At 37.9% G+C, this 16,482-nt stretch overlaps 1 protein-coding gene across 5 annotated transcripts in view; it reads right to left on the minus strand.

Annotated features, from left to right (window-relative positions):
• Positions 1-14,912, minus strand: part of Heph (hephaestin) — a 109,710-nt gene extending 94,798 nt beyond the window's left edge. For 2 of the 5 annotated variants that reach the window (XM_085838108.1, XM_085838104.1), the window contains exons 1-5: positions 13,804-14,041; positions 10,687-10,881; positions 7,376-7,576; positions 4,986-5,230; positions 430-642 (exon numbers count right to left, since the gene is read on the minus strand). In XM_085838108.1, coding sequence (XP_085694234.1) covers positions 430-642; positions 4,986-5,230; positions 7,376-7,542 — 625 coding nt within the window. In that variant the 5' untranslated portion in view covers positions 7,543-7,576; positions 10,687-10,881; positions 13,804-14,041. Of the gene's footprint in view, positions 1-429; positions 643-4,985; positions 5,231-7,375; positions 7,580-10,686; positions 10,882-13,803; positions 14,042-14,707 lie in introns of those variants that run through there. The other 3 variants (XM_085838107.1, XM_085838106.1, XM_085838105.1) reach the window with 3 other exon arrangements.
• Positions 14,913-16,482: the final 1,570 nt, after the last annotated feature.

Here is a 16,482-nt window from a genome sequence, read left to right on the forward strand (position 1 = left end):
TTGATCTTCAAACATGACTACTCTTTGAAGATAACCATTCTAAATCAGTCAGCTAAATCCATTCTTAAGTTCTTATCATTTACCTTACTCAAATGTGTGCTGGCTGCCATTATCACTAATTTGAATTTTGAACATGAAATAAGAAACAACAGAAAAGGAGTGGAGTTGTTTGGTGACTGGTTTTTTTTCACCCCCCTTTTTTTTCCCTTTTTTTTTTAATTACATATTTTCCTCAATTATATTTCCAATGCTATCCCAAAAGTCCCCCATAAAAGCAATGAAATAGACACAACAGTGGAAAGAGAGTTTGGCAGACTAATAAATAGGTATCACTCAGGTTGCTACTCAATATGATATTGGTTCAAATATCTCACTGCTTCCCACATATGTCCCAAATTCTATCTTATGGCTTAGTGTCTAAATAAGTACCTCTTTTACAGGTGATAAGAGGTCCAATGAGACCAGTTGCAATGTCTCGTGGAGCATCTACATGAGAGTGGTAAATCCAGGTGAGGCATGCTGGGTCTGCTTCAGTGGGTGCATGACCTTCTGGAATACTCCAGTTGTAGACATGGCTGCCCCCAGGGGGAACAGAATCATCAGCTTTCAGATACCCAGAAGAACCATCTGGGTATAGTGAGCCTACAAAATAAAAATGTACACGTCTAGTATCAGGTAGGAGGATAGCAGACTAACAAGAAGACATGAGTCAGTGAGACCACTGAGTGGGTAAAGGCACTTACTGAACAAGCCTGGTGAACTGACTTCAAACCCTAAGGTCCATTTAAAGCCAGAAGAAATCAACCATCTCCACAAAATTGTTATCAACATGTATACTGTGGAATTCACACACACATGCATATCATATACACATAAACAATAATAATAAATTACATTGGAAAATATAAAAATGTGTGAGATATGTGGGATACTTGTCAAGTCTTGAATATTATACTCTAAGGTTAAATACTACAGTGTTCCTCACTCCAGTTCTCACATCAACAATAGGCAAAAGAAACAAATCACTGTACATCATGAACCACCTCTGTATCTTATAATCATTCTGTACCCTCTTCCTCACTGATTCCTAAACCCTGGCGGATAGGATATAATATAGTTGTCTCGATTAGATCAGAGCACTCCACAGTTCCTACTTCTCTGCGTATTGATCTGTTGTAGGTCTCTGTATTGATGGCCACGTACTACTGAAAAGCCTTCTTTGTTGGCTTGAGAGATATTCCTGGGCGTCAGAAGGCAGTTGCATGCATAAATTCATAGTGGTAGAAGTGGAATGCATAAGATCCACAAAAGATCAAGCCAGGCAAAATGCAAGCATGGATGGAGTGGGGGATAATCATGAAGTTCTACTCTTATTTGAAGAGATAATGGCAAATGATGGCTTCCGGAAGAAGAAAGTCTACTTTTTTCAGAATGTAGCCTCTGTGGGGCTACTAATGCTCCAGTCAATGGCCCTCCATGTATGCACATACTGATAGCACTAAGTGAAGTACTGAGTTGACTTTAAGAAATAAAGCTCGTGTCTCTAGCTGCATATGTATCAGAAGATGGCCTAGTCGGCCATCATTGGGAAGAGAGGCCCCTTGGTCTTACGAAGTTTATATGCCTCAGTACGGGGAATGCCAGGGCCAAGAAGTGGGAGTGGGTGGGTAGGGCAGCGGGGGAGGGAGGGTCTGGGGGACTTTTGGGATAGCATTTGAAATGTAAATGAAGAAAATACCTAATTAATATATATATATATATATAAACAAATAAAAAGGAATCACCAATCTTTAAAAAAGAAAAAGAAAGAAAGAAAGAAAGAAAGAAAGAAAGAAAGAAAGAAAGAAAGAAAGAAAGGAAGGAAGGAAGGAAGGAAGGAAGGAAGGAAGGAAGGAAGAAGAAGAAAGAAAGAAAGAAAGAAAGAAAGAAAGAAAGAAAGAAAGAAAGAAAGAAAGAAAGAAAGAAAGAAAGAAAGAAAGAAAGAAAGAAAGAAAGAAAGAAAGAAAGAAAGAAAGAAAGAAAGAAAGAAAGAAAGAAAGAAAGAAAGAAAGAAAGAAAGAAAGAAAGAAAGAAAGAAAGCGCATGAAGTTGGGAAGAAGGAATAGCAGTGTGAGGATGGGGAAGGTATTAGAGGAGAGGAGATGAGTGATGAGAGATGAATTTGATAATTTACTTTTTAAAGCATAAAATTAAGTAAAATTAAAATAACTATAAGATTTCTGAGAAAAAATAGAAATCACTTGGCAGGAGCTACATTCAGAAAAAAGTCATGAGAGTACAGTTCTATTAACACTCAGAGATTGGAGGATCTCCAATTAAGATACTAGCCTGGGTATATAAGGAGACTCAGTCTGAGGGTATTGGGACTCCTTCCTTTCAAGCACTCACTTTGAAATGCATACAGCCAACAATCAGAGAGCTTTAGCTTAAAATCGACTTAATGATAAGTGGACTTACTTTCTCATTGTAGGGAAAATAAAACTGAAAGTAATTTTATTCCTTTACATTAAAAATTATCACTTCTAACAATTTTGATTCAGTAAAAAGGTTGTTTGATGGTTTGATACAGGGAACTCATTATCCTACTGCCTCTTCCTCCTAAGTGCAAAAATAACAGGTATGTATCACCAAAGTAATATTTATTTTGTTATGACTTTCAAAGTGTTATTGTTACTTATATGCTACCCTAGCATGCCACAGAACACCAAAGCTATCTGTGACATTGAATTTTGAGTAATCTCTCCCCACACTTATATTTTCTTTGTCCCAGCCTCTGATAACTGTTATTCTCAATGTCTATAATAACAACTATTTTAGATTCCATACATAATGAAATCATATGGCATCTATCTTTCTGTAGCTGGTTTACTTCACTCAACCACTCAACATGGTGCCCTTCTAGATAATTCCATATTGTCATAAAACAAAATATTTCTCTTTTTTCCTAAGGTTGAATAACATAAATATGTGTGTGTATATTTCATTGTATATGAATGCAATATATATTAATATATTATATTAATGTATATGTATGCATAATATATTAATGTGTATATGCATATTTGAATACAATATATATTGTAGTTCTGGGGATGGAACACAGTAGAGCCTTGCAAATCTATCCCCCATATCCTTTGTCTAATACACCATTTTCTTTGTCTAGTCATCTGTAGACGAACATTTAAGATGATTATATAACATGGCTATTGTGAATAGTGTTACAATAATCATGGGAGTGTGGGAATATATGTCTCTTCAACGTGTTGGTATCATTTTCTTTGGATATATACCTAGTAATGGGATTTCTGGGAGTAATACAGTTCTAGTTTTAGGAACTGCATATTGTTACCTGATGGCCATACTAATTAACCTTCCCTTCAACAGTACATATTGGTTCCTTTTCTCTGCAGCTTTATCTCAAACAAGAGCTTCTGACTTAGCAATTGAATTTTCTCACTAACTGCAATATTTGTTTTAGGCCATTGTGCCTCAAATGTTAGAAGATATTAAAGAATAAACTGAGCACCCTCTTTGAAAAAATAGACCTTCTGGAAGGCTGTGGATTCAGAATAACATTCCATTACTTTCACAGAACTTTTTTCTCAAAAGCATATTCAAATGCTCCGTAGAATAGGAATTCAAATAGTTCCTTGTAATAATAAAAAGGACTTGTGTTTTCATATTCCTCATATAGAATCTGTAGCACAGAGACATGCAATATCGTGTCCAAAGTACACAATGGATGTATTAGTACTGATATTAATACACAGCTATGTTTACTCTGAGTAAAGTTTTGTTATGGTAAATCAGTAAGTAAAAAATGTTATATAGTTTGACCATTTCCACAGAATGGGTGCTTGACTACACATAGATGAGAGGTACATAGGCAGGAAGTGCATCAAGATATATGCTTGCCCCTGATTAGATGAATGCAGGAAGTAGTCTTGTGGGTTATTTCTGTATAAGCCCCTGGCTACTGTAATTTGGGTACATACTCTACGAATCCCAGGTAAGAACCTGTCTAGTCTCCATGGTCCTGGGGAGTATTTAATAACGGAGTTGGCAAAGAAAGAAGGAAGGAAAGAGAGAAAGAGAGAAAGAGAGAAAGAAAGAAAGAAAGAAAGAAAGAAAGAAAGAAAGAAAGAAAGAAAGAAAGAAAGAAAGAAAGAAAGAAAGGAAGGAAGGAAGGAAGGAAGAGTGAATGAAAGAGAGAGAAAGAGAGAAAGGAAGGAAGAGAAAGGGAAGGGGAAAGGGAAGGGGAAAGGGAAGGGGAAAGAGAAGGGAAGGGAAGGGAAGGGAAGGGAAGGGAAGGGAAGGGAAGGGAAGGGAAGGGAAGGGAAGGGAAGGGAAGGGAAGGGAAGGGAAGGGAAGGGAAGGGAAGGGAAGGGAAGGGAAGGGAAGGGAAGGGAAGGGAAGGAAGGGAAGGGAAGGGAAGGGGAAGGGAAGGGAAGGGAAGGGAAGGGAAGGGAAGGAAGGGAAGGGAAGGGAAGGGAAGGGAAGGGAAGGGAAGGAAGGGAAGGGAAGGGAAGGGAAGGGAAGGGAAGGGAAGGGAAGGGAAGGGAAGGGAAGGGAAGGGAAGGGAAGGGAAGGGAAGGGAAGGGAAGGGAAGGGAAGGGAAGGGAAGGGAAGGGAAGGGAAGGGAAGGGAAGGGAAGGGAAGGGAAGGGAAGGGAAGGGAAGGGAAGGGAAGGAAAGGAAAGGAAAGGAAAGGAAAGGAAAGGAAAGGAAAGGAAAGGAAAGGAAAGGAAAGGAAAGGAAAGGGGAGCCATTTTGGACTGGGTATGATAGTATCCAAGCACTCAGTAGACCTAGGAAGGAAAATCATGAGTTCTAAACTATCCTCAAGAACAGAACAAGATTCTGTTCAAAAGACCAAGAAAATGGAGAAAGGGATAACTCTTGTTCCAAGCTCTTCTTTCTCAGATGGTGGTAAAGGAAAAGCAATACTTCATAGAAATAGAAGAAAGGAAAGGTAGGTAGCTTTACCTTCTGAGTCCTTCTCATAAAAAACACCATGAGGGTGAATGGTGTAAGGTCGGCTGGCAAAATTCTTCAGGTGAATCAAGATGACATCCCCCACCTCAGCCTGTAACAGTGGTCCTAGGAAGCCCAACCAGGCAGGCTTGGCTATTTCTTCAGTGTATGTGCCATCACTGTATTCCTTATAAACAGTCTTCTTGTAACTACTTCCTATCCTGTTTTTGCCAGACTTTAGGAAACTGGAAGCCACTCTGAGAAAATACAAGAAAGAATTGCAACTTTTCTACCATCTTCAAACAACTAGAATTTTCTTCCCCAGAGAATGCTAGCTAAAGAAAAAAATGGAATTAGATTGCCCTTGTGAAAATATGTGAAGTAGGAAGTTGAGGCATACAAAATTTCTGAAATATGGCCAACTTTTAACATCCAAAGAGTCACTCTTACATGGTTCAAACAAATATATACTGACAAAGAGACAACCAGCTGTATAACAACTGTTTTTAAACAGCCAACCTCTCATTCATATAACCATTAATCTCATGCTGCTATATAGAAACAGCAAAGGATCATGGTGGTCATGACTGCAGGCTTTGGAGACAGGCCATATTGGATTAAATGTCATCTGCTCCATTTTTCAGATTTTTGAAACATTGGACAAGCTGCTTTAACTTCTACATAAATAATTTCACCATCTTCCAGATAACTTCAATGTATATAATTTCACCATCTTCCAAGTGAAAGGTAATCATAGTATCTGACTTACAAAGTTGTTATGGTGACAAAAAGAATTTTATATTCTAGGTCTTGAGTGTTAAAGTGCATGGTTAACATGCACAAGGCCTTGGATTTGATTCTTATAACAGTGAGAAAGAAAAAGTAAATTAAAACTTCAAGAATCTTTAGTATAGTATCTGGAAAATTACCAAAGCTCACAGCTATTACTTGAAATTATTAAGGTGAGTAATTATTTTTTCTCTTTCAGAGCAAATTTAATAGAACAGTTCTGACTTCAAAGCTGGATGAATAGTTTGTATCAAAAAACAGCTTATGCTAATCATACATCTCAATGTTAGAGAACACTTGCCTACAATATATGAGGTTGTAAGGTGTCTACCAGGACTTTGAAAACAGAAAGAGAAAAATAAAGCTGTTAGTACATTGAGATGGAAAACTGGGCTTTGGAGAGATAAATGAGCCACCATTGCAAAAGATGCTATAATACATTCGTTCATTTTCTTTTTACTCTTGGTGAAGCATTAACCAGTTTCTAAGATCAAGAAATGTTAAACCTTCCCACTGTTAGAAAGGCTGAAGCAGGAGGATTTTCATGAGTTCAAACATAGCAAGAATTACATAGTGAGTTCCAGAACAGCCTGTCCAATAGTATAAAGTATAAGATGCTGTCTCTGAATATAAGAAAAAGAAAGAGAGGAAGGAAGGAAGGAAGGAAGGAAGGAAGGAAGGAAGGAAGGAAGGAAGGAAGGAAGGAAGGAAGGAAGGGAAAAAAGGAAGGGAAAAAGAAAGGAAGGAAGAAAGAGAGAGGATGGGGAGGAAAAAGAGAGAGATGGAAGGGAAGGGGGACAGAAGATCAGAGGATAGAGTGCATAAAAAGAAGAAAAGAGAATAGAAGAAAGGTAACTTTAATGTGAAGGGTACAATGGTTAAAAACAGAACCATGTACACATCCACTTTACAGATATTTGAACCCCCAAAACCCAGATCCTCCATTTACTAGCTATAGAATTTAGATGAGTCACTTGACTTTCATGAGCCTGTTTTCTCATTTATGAAATCGAGACTGCCTATGTTTACATGTTGCTCAGTGGTAGAGTGTACACGATCTTTGGTTCTATCCTCATATCACAATTGTGATGATATTCAGGCCTCCTAGAGATTTTTCAGGAATTGAATGACATATTTGTAGACATATAGTATGGTATCTCTCCTAGAGCTCTTGTCTACCTGTTACTGTCATTTCCTTACTTGTAAGACTTTTTCACATATATAGAATTAGGGTAGTTCTACCAGTGTACAAAAGTGTCATTTCACTATACATATCTTATAAATATTACATACCTTTCATTAAAAAAATAAACCAAATAGCTGTTGATAGATTGGCATTATGAATCCCATCTTAGATGCAAAGAAATATGTACTTATCGATAGGAATCTAAAAATGCTAAGGTGCTTCATTGCTGAAAAATAAACTTGGGATGGGAAGTTGGATCCTGAGTCAACTTTGTTTCTAAGAAATCTGTTGTTGCATGTGTGGTCCAAAGAGTCTAGAAGCTGGGTGCTATTATACCCAAAGAAAGAACCCCCATAAGACCAGCTCTTGAACTACAAGAATGTCCTCATCCTTCTCAACCTCTAATAATATATGAGATGAAACCTACGTGTCATTGTTCAATGTCTGATTCGTGATGACATTTCTTCCTTTGGGAGCATAGTTCCACTGCATATCCTGGATGCCCAGGTAGTAGTTTCGAATGGCCCCATCAGTTGGTAGAGACCACAAGGAGTGCATCAACAGTAAAGCCCAGAGAAGATGGCCTGCCTTCATGGCCCACAGCACTTTGAGAAACAGGAAATGGAATCTGCTGGTTTGAAGGGGAAAAAAGATAAAAAGAGAACAAAATAATTTTGCATGCACCCAGTTAACCTAAGATTTTTGTTGTTGTTCTTGTTCTTCTTCTTGTTGTTGTTGTTTTAAAACCTCTCTAGATTCCTTTCAGTCCAACAAATATCCAGTGACCTCTATATGTAGGCTGTTAGAGAACAAAGTTAAAAATTTACCCATACTGCTAATCAGGTATTGCTTCCTTCAGAAGAGAAACTTGAATTCTGTTCTTTCAGCAATATGGAAGAAAGAATGTACTCTGACCCTCAAACCAGGAAACAGTCATCAGAATCATGATCAGACTATACCAACTGACTTGGTATCTTAATAAAGTTAGTAATTCTTCCTTTGTCTATTTTCCCTTAAGCAAAAATAAATGACTCATAGCAGCTACTTCCCATAATCAATAAATCATATTTAGAAACATGTGAGAAAACATCAAAAGATATTTGCTGGAATATTCATAGACCCAAAATGAAAACTTCCAAAATGTCAATCAATATTGAAATGGTTAAGTAAATTGCATTTTATTTACACAATGGAATTCAGAATGGCAATAATAATGAACAACCTAAGACTATGCACAACACAATGGGCAGACTGATAAATGCAACTCTAAAGAAAAACACAAAAGCATACATATTCTATGATTTCATTCAGGTAAAGGGCAAATTACAGAAAATGAATCTGTTCTACAAGAATTAAGGAGACAAGTGAAAAACCAGCTCAGTTGTATATATACTACACACTGTACATTAGTTCCTGGATTCCATCCCTAACACCATAAAAAAAAATGAAGATAATGTTCACCCTTGAGGCAAAGATCAGTGACTGGGAAGGGAAGAGGTCATGTTCTGTTCCTTTATCTATATTCTATTTATTTGGATGTGTTCAGTTTCTGAAAATATGCTGAGCAATATAGGATTTACAGACATTTTGTATATGTTTCATTTTTGCCTTTAAAATGATAAAAAAAATGAGATAGCGCAAAAAAGTGAAAGTATGTAAGGGAAGTTGTTTGAACATCTTAAATTCTCTGCTGGTTCCAAATTCTGTACATAAACTCACTTCACCCTGATTCACTGCCATACTCAGCTTTATAGCCTCTTATTTCAGTGTTTTAAGCAAGAAGGTTAGAATTCTTGAACCTGGACAGAAGGCACTAAATCATACCATACATAGTGGCCAAACCCAGAAACAAACATACATTCATATATATACACATGCATTTACTTAAAAGCACAAATGAGGCCAGGCATGGTGGAGCACACCTTTAATCCCAGCACTAGGGAGGCAGAGGCAGGCAGATTTCTGAGTTCAAGGCCACCTGGTCTACAAAGTGAGTTCCAGGACAGCCAGGGCTACACAGAGAAACCCTGTCTCAAAAAACCAAAATAAATAAATAATTGCACAAATTTACATATTTACATCCACATGTAGCCATATTGTCAACATAGAGACACAGTCACCTTTGGAATAACAACAATAAATTGGTATTTATTTTGTCTATGGTGTGATCATTTTAACCATATAACACAAATTAAAAGTTTTAAGTCTTACAGCCATTCTATGAAGTAGATACCATTATTCCCCATGGTATAGTGGAGGAATTGGAAAACAGAGATGTAAAGTCACTTGCCCAAGGCCATCTTAGTCAACAGAAGTTAAAGTTGGAATTTAATTCCGGGAAATATGTTTCCAGCACCTAAGATGTGGGCACGAAAATGCATTTGTACACTCACATGTATATGTTGGGGAACTCTGCATATATTCACAGACATAGCTAGAAAAACTGCATGCATTCTAAAATATGCAATGGCATGTGGCTATGTTTGCTTTAGAAACAGAGAGATAATCATACAAGGAGATAATCATAATAATGATAATAACTATGTTTCAGTGAGATATGACTAAGGGCAAAACACCATGTTCAGTGCATGAAACAACCTGTTTCATTAAATATTCAACTCATAGAATAAGTAATAGGGACTATTACCCCAAACTAGAAATTCAGTCTATACTGGGTGTGGTGGTGAAGGACTAATTTCAGTACTCAGGAGGTTGAGGCAAAAAGACTGAAGCAAAAGGTTTATATATTCAAGCCCATCCTGGGCCACATAAAGCAAAGAAACTCTTTAAAATTAATTAGTTAATTAATCCAAACCCTACTACCACAAAATATTTTAAAAGATGCCCAGATTCACATGTGGATACAAAGGTGTATTTACCCTAAGTAAGCCCAGATACTTCCTCTAATTAAAATCAAACTTAGAGACTTTTTTTTAGAAAAGAACTCTCAGGCTTTTCCATACACAGCAATCATGTAAGTATTAAACCCCAGTCTCCATATTATGTCTGGCAGAAAGCCCTATGTGTAAGGACAGGCATGTCTTTGGGGGTGGGGGAGCAACTTCTTGCAGAAACCTGTCTGCCCCACTGACTGGTTGTATAACCTGGTTATTATTTAACAGCTATGTTAAACTCACGTGTAACGTAAGTTTAGTATCAACCTTGGAGGAACAAATCAGAAAATATTACTTAAAAGAGCCCTAGTAATACCAATGTTTGGAGCACAGGAAATAGTTCCTATTGTCTTGCTGGCTGGCTTTTTCCTTCTTTCTCCTAGCTAGAGTTTGCTAATGTATCTTGCAGTCTCCTAGGAAATTGCCTTCATTTACTGCATTGTACTATAAAATCCTTGAGACTGGATGTCACAGAACACAGGTATCCATATAGCTCTTAGCAGATGCAGTGCAGAGGGCCTAGTAGGCAGGCTGTAACAGCTACTGTTAAAGTGAAAGAAATGAATAGGCATGCATGTCCCCACCTGTTAGCTACAGACTAACTTCTAGCAGTAGTTTGAATAGTGACTTCAGGCACTTTTTTTGTTTTTACCTTAATGAACCCCAGGTTTTTTTTTTTTTAATCTATAAAACAATGAAACATACAGAGCCAAGCTATACAGTATTGACATGGTAAAAGCTATGGAAATTTTATAATCTAATGGAAAACAATGGTGTGCAACTGAAAATTTTGGTATTTAAACTGTTCTCAGAATCATTTCTCTCGCAAGATGCCAATACTCACATTTACTGGTGAAACACAGGTACAGTCACATGTAACTACACACAATACTATGCCTGGAAACACATTTATCCATTCCTTAGGACCCTCAGCCTTGAAGGAGTGACCTTCTTTCAGTGGACTTCTGCGTGTACACTGGACTTCGTTCAAACTTCCTTCTCAAAGAAGTACAAGCAGTTATGCCTTCAGCTTATTTACCTAGAGAGAAAACAATTCCAGGTAAATGTTCCATTACTGCAGTCTCACATGATAAGTTTAGAAAGGTCTGGAAAGACTTAGTATAGACCATTATCATATGATGAACAAGTATTCAAAGTTGGAAATGGTGACTAGTGTTCCCAAAGTTTGGAGAATATAGAACCTAACAATTGTACTTTATGACATACTTTTCATATCTGAGACCTTATTTCTCATAGTCATGTAAGATATGGATTTGATTTCCATGTTTTACATGCATGGCAGAGGCTTTGGACTCACACCTCTTAAAGCCTGGATCCACCAGAATCTTCTCCTTTAACACTGTTTGCTGTCTCATAGAGTTATTGTGAAGATTAAATGAACAGACTATACCTGTATAAAGTGCAAATAAAATTGCATATGTACACAAGTTAGTTATGGAAAGTAACCATGGCTATTATTATTGAGGAAATAGATTTGAACATAAAGCCAAGCACTATCACAAACTTAATTTTGTTTGTTTCCCTCTCCCTTTCTCTCTTTTTCTCTCGTTCTCTCTCTTCTTTCTTTCTTTTCCTAGCAATCAAATCCAAGTCATAGTACAAACAAAGAAAGTACTCCTAGCCCAAAACGTATCACTTTATGATAATGATAGACATGTATATATTCTAATGTTCTGATACTGGGTAACACATTCAAAGTATAGAAGCACTTTTGCATTGGCATAAAATGTACACATATCAGGCTGACATTCTGTCCATGGAAGAAACTTGGCTTAATGTAAGCTAGTCCTTGGGGCAGTTATGATGACACATACATATAACCCTAGTACTCATGGAGGTGAAGGTTGAGGCAGGAAGATCAAGAACTCAAAAGCCAATCTGGACTATATAGTTAAGTTCCAAGTTAACCTCCTCCTCCTCCTTCTCTCTCTCTCTCTCTCTCTCTCTCTCTCGCTCGCTCGCTCGCTTGCTCGCTCGCTCTTCTCTCCATATGTGTGAATGTGTGTGTGTGTTTATTAAAGAAACCAGAATTTAGAAATTTAAAGTCACATAAACTTACTTGTTAATACTGTTTAAATGAATAAGATAAATATATACTATATCTGGAACTTACCAACATAGCTTGTAAGTACTAGCTTTTCTTTCTTTAAATTACTGACTTCCTATCTTTCTGCCTTGAGCCTGAAGTTGTCATTGATGTTGTTTGCTTTGGTTTTTATCATACATTTTAAGGGCAGAGGAAGAATCCATAAACTTTCTTTAGAACCATTTGGACATTTCATGAAAATGTGGAAAGTATCCAAGCAGAGAGAGAGAGAGAGAGAGAGAGAGAGAGAGAGAGAGAGATTGAGAATCCACTTTTGCTTTCACTGTTCATTTGTCACATGACACTAAGCAAATTATGTAGCTTCCTGAGACTAATCTTATTTTTTAAATAGTGAAAATCTATACTTTGGGCCTCTCAATTTTTTTTTTATGAAGACCCAATGAGATGAAAGACATGAAATCCCTGTGTAAATTTTTCATCAGGGCTATGACATGTTTCTTGCTGGTGGGCCTGCAGAGAAAAATTGGACTGGTGTGGGAAAAGAAAAACAAGACAGGAGATAAGTAAGGTGGGCATGAGTGCTGTGTAAAAGCAAAAGGGAAATCTCTGTAAGAAGTAAAAAGGAAGAGCCATTCAGAGCAAGGACAAGCTCAGCAGTTACCTGGAATTCACTGCAATTTAATTCATGTACACCAAGTTCTTGTTTCAACCTGAGGAGAAAATCAAACCTCTCCTTCCTTTCAGTTACTTTCTAGGCATACTATGGTACTCTGAGTCAATCCTTATGAATCATGGAAATTTACATGAAGGTTTTCTCTAGAACTTGCAAGTCACTTCTTTAATGTGATGATTCTTTTTTTTCCCCTCCCATTAGTCTTGTGTTAGTTAACTAGACTGGCTTTAAACAGCTCATCTTAGACAGAAAATCACTAAAATGAATAGGAATTCGGAACTATCTAAAGTGAGCAAGCCCCACCGCCAGCCTCTCAGTTTGGCTCCTTGCTTTCTGAACTTTTTGTCACTCTGTTGATAGAAAACAAATTGACGATAATGACCCTCATTCAAATTCCATCTCGCCTGTAAGAGGTGTCAGTAAATTATTTTCACTTCTGTGAACCTCTGCTTTTTCATCCTCAAAATGGGGATTCTTATCATTTCACAGGACTGTTTTGAGACTCAAACAAATCAAGAATATCTGAGGCAATATACAAATTGTTTACTAAATAGCAGACACCCAGTAATGAGAAACTGAATCCACTATATCCTTCATATCTATCTATAAAACTTTTAGAAACTACTTTTATGTGCGTGTGTGGTGGTGAGAAACTTAGACAACTCATACCACAGTGGTGAAATAGTTGGTTCAAAATCATGCAGCCAACAAGGCAGAATTTAAATCCATGCTTAATAAAGGTTTTGTTCATTATACACTAAATACTCTTAAAATAATTCATATTTTAGTGTGACTCAATTAGCACTTATTGAATCTGTGCCTACCTTGTGTGAAAAAAAATATGAAACCTAATATAGTTGTAGCTAAGGGCTACAACTCCTGTTCAAGGAATTTACAGTTACATGATCTCAACAAAACTTCCCAACCTAGGAGCCAGAAAACGAGCAGGCTGTTTAGACAGCAAAATGGACTATTCTCTATGACTACAGGACTGTCCCACAAAACAGTGGGGCCAATGTGATTCGGGCCATTTTGGCTAGAGGAACAAAAGGAAGGCAGTCTATTGTCTCCTGTTATTTCCTTGTGCACCTAAGTAAACTTCCTCCAACTCTGCAGTCCACCTACTTTTTCTCCCAGTGACCCTGGACTTTTCTAAACCTAACTGAATAAGCATTTTGGATAGGAAGACCAGTGAGGTTGTTTCAAAAGAGAAAGCTTACCTTGTTAAAGAAAACCCTTCCTTCCTTTCTTTTTCTTCCTTCCAAATTCATGTCAGCGGCCCATCAATGCTGAACTGCAGACCCCAGCCTGAGCCTGCCAGACCTGTTTACTTAGTAAACACGGTTACAAAGCTCTTCCCAAGAATCAAATCTAGGACTCCTGTCTGGCGGGGATTACTGGGGTGAGTGAAGGGGGAGGGGACAGTGCTGGGTGCCCTCTTTTCCACAAACTAAACTACTGGAATGTCCTGTTCCCGCCGGTTTGGTACAAAACCCGGGGTGGTTCTTTAACAATATCCGGGTGTTTTCCAAATCCTGGTGAGGATCTCCGGAGGAATTACAAGGAGGTGGGCTGTTTATGTTGCTTGCTAGTTGGCTTTGCTGAGCTGGGATGAAAAAGCATCTTTGGTGTGGCCAGCCAAAGCCCACGGGCAGATTCCAATTGCCTGGGTTAAGAAATGGGAGGACAAGTTGTGTAACTCGGTGGTAGAAATGCTGATAATGACAGTGACAATAGTAATGCCACAAAGATCTCTTAAAATTTAAACTGTACTCTGGATTTTTTTTTTTTTAATTTTTGTAGCCCACACCATTTCTGTCTCTTCTGCAAAGAAAAGGCAGTGAAAAGTCACTGGACTAAGTAGGACCTACGACCTAGGTCTTCTGGTATTGGCAATAATTTGCTGGCTGGATCTAGCCGAGGGCCTTGCTTCACTGTGGTCCTTTCCATTTGTATGATGAGGGTCTTAAGGCAGATATGAAGCCATTCATCTCTGTAAAAGTCACTAGTCTATGATTCTATGAAGTCACCTTTTAAATAATAAGAGCAGCTGAGAAAGAAATGTAAGGAAAGAATGTGTGAAGAATATGCTACGCCCTGTTGAGAGGGGCTATTTCTACTCACCAGACTCCCCAAACTCACGAAGGGTACAGGTAAGATGATAATCTAGTACGTGGTGTTCTTACTTTGCCTTGGGGAGATCTCCACTGAGAGCAGACTGTCTTCTTCACTCCAGCTCTACACACTTCCTTTGCCCCGAACCTGAAGCACCTGGAGTAGGGGCCAAGAAAGAGGACTTTCATAAGACAGAAAGTCCCACTGAGCTGGTAGGGCAAAGTCTGAATCATAAACAACTAGAGGTTTTAAGGCTAGTCAGCCACTGAGGAGCTGCCCTGCAAATTGCAGCGTAGGCCAAGTGAAGCAGAAACACCAGTAAAGAGAAGGGAGGAGCTACCAGCCTCAGCTACCTCAGAAACACGCAGTACTTAAGCAGCAGCTGGATTGGTTCACAGCAGCACCTAGGTTTACCTGCCTAACACTCATGTGGACCTTGAAGCTGGAGGGAGAAGGTGGTGACCAAACCCATTAACCTGAGATCCAAGTCCAGGCTCTAAGGCATTTATGACAGGGAAGGAGGGAGGGGAAGGGATAAGGCCTGGGCTCTGACTCATGAAACATAACAAGAAGCAGGTCATTATAGATGCTCTTAAGTCAACACAGTAAAGACTACAGAAGGCAAGCGAGACAAGATTTCCGGGCTTATAATATTTATTCACAAATTTCTCTGAGAGTGGAAGTAGTTAACACCTCTCACACAAATTCTGCATGTTTCTGATGATTTTCTCTTGGGAGTCACTTGAAACATATTTTTAAGCAGCTGCCCATAGACCATAGTTTGGCAAGCTTGAATGTAAGGAATTATTTAATATATATTTTATTTTTTAAGAATAGATAGTTTCTATGTAGTATAACTTTTCAAAAACTATAGTATAGCTTATAAAATCTATCTTATTTCAACAGCAAAAAAATATAAAATAAAATAATAGCAACAGACACAATTTGATATGAGCTACAGAACTTTTTGGGTTTTTTTTTTTTTATGAGCAATAATATTTGAAATACGTTGCAAGGAGTCTGGAATCTGTGTCTGATGTCCTTGATTGAAATCACAGTTTTGACATTTCAATATAATGCAAAGTTGGAAAAGTATCCTTCCAAATATAAGTTCTACTCTCTGTGAAACAGTGTTTTATAGGAAAATTATAAGAAATAAAATAAAATTATATGTGTGAACATGGTGACTGGCACATAGTAAACCGATAGAACACTTGCCTTAATTTTTATTGAAGATATTACATTAGAACTGGTGATGTACCTTAGTGGGTAAAGTATTTAAAAACTATGCACAAAGCCCTGTGATCAATCTTCAGCACCATAGAAAACTTAGCATAATAGAATATGTCTGTAATACCACAGGACACAGACAAAGGAAGATCAGAAGTTCAAGGACATCTTTGGCTTCCTATTCAGTTTGATGACAGCATAGAATACATGAGACTAAGTAATGACTTTATTAATACAAGTAGTATGAATTTATGGTAAATTCTGGTGTTTTGGATGAGAATGACCACCATAGGCTTATATATTTAAATGCTTGGTCACCAGTTAGTAGACTGTTTGGGAAGGATTTGGATGTGTGGCCTTGTTGGAAGTGGTATATCTCTAGGGATGGGCTTTGTTGTTTCAAAAGTCCATGACTGGCCCAGTACACGTACTCTATGTGTCTCTTTCTGTCTCTGTCTCTCTCTCTCTCTCTCTCTGTCTCTCTCTGTGTGTCTCTCTGTCTCTCTGTCTCTCTCCCTTTCTCTGTCTCCCTCCCTCCCTTCTTTCCTCCCTCC

The sequence above is a fragment of the Mus caroli genome, unplaced genomic scaffold (genome assembly GCF_978045245.1).
Source record: "Mus caroli unplaced genomic scaffold, Mus_caroli_1 scaffold_5, whole genome shotgun sequence".
Classification (NCBI taxonomy): Eukaryota; Metazoa; Chordata; class Mammalia; order Rodentia; family Muridae; genus Mus; species Mus caroli.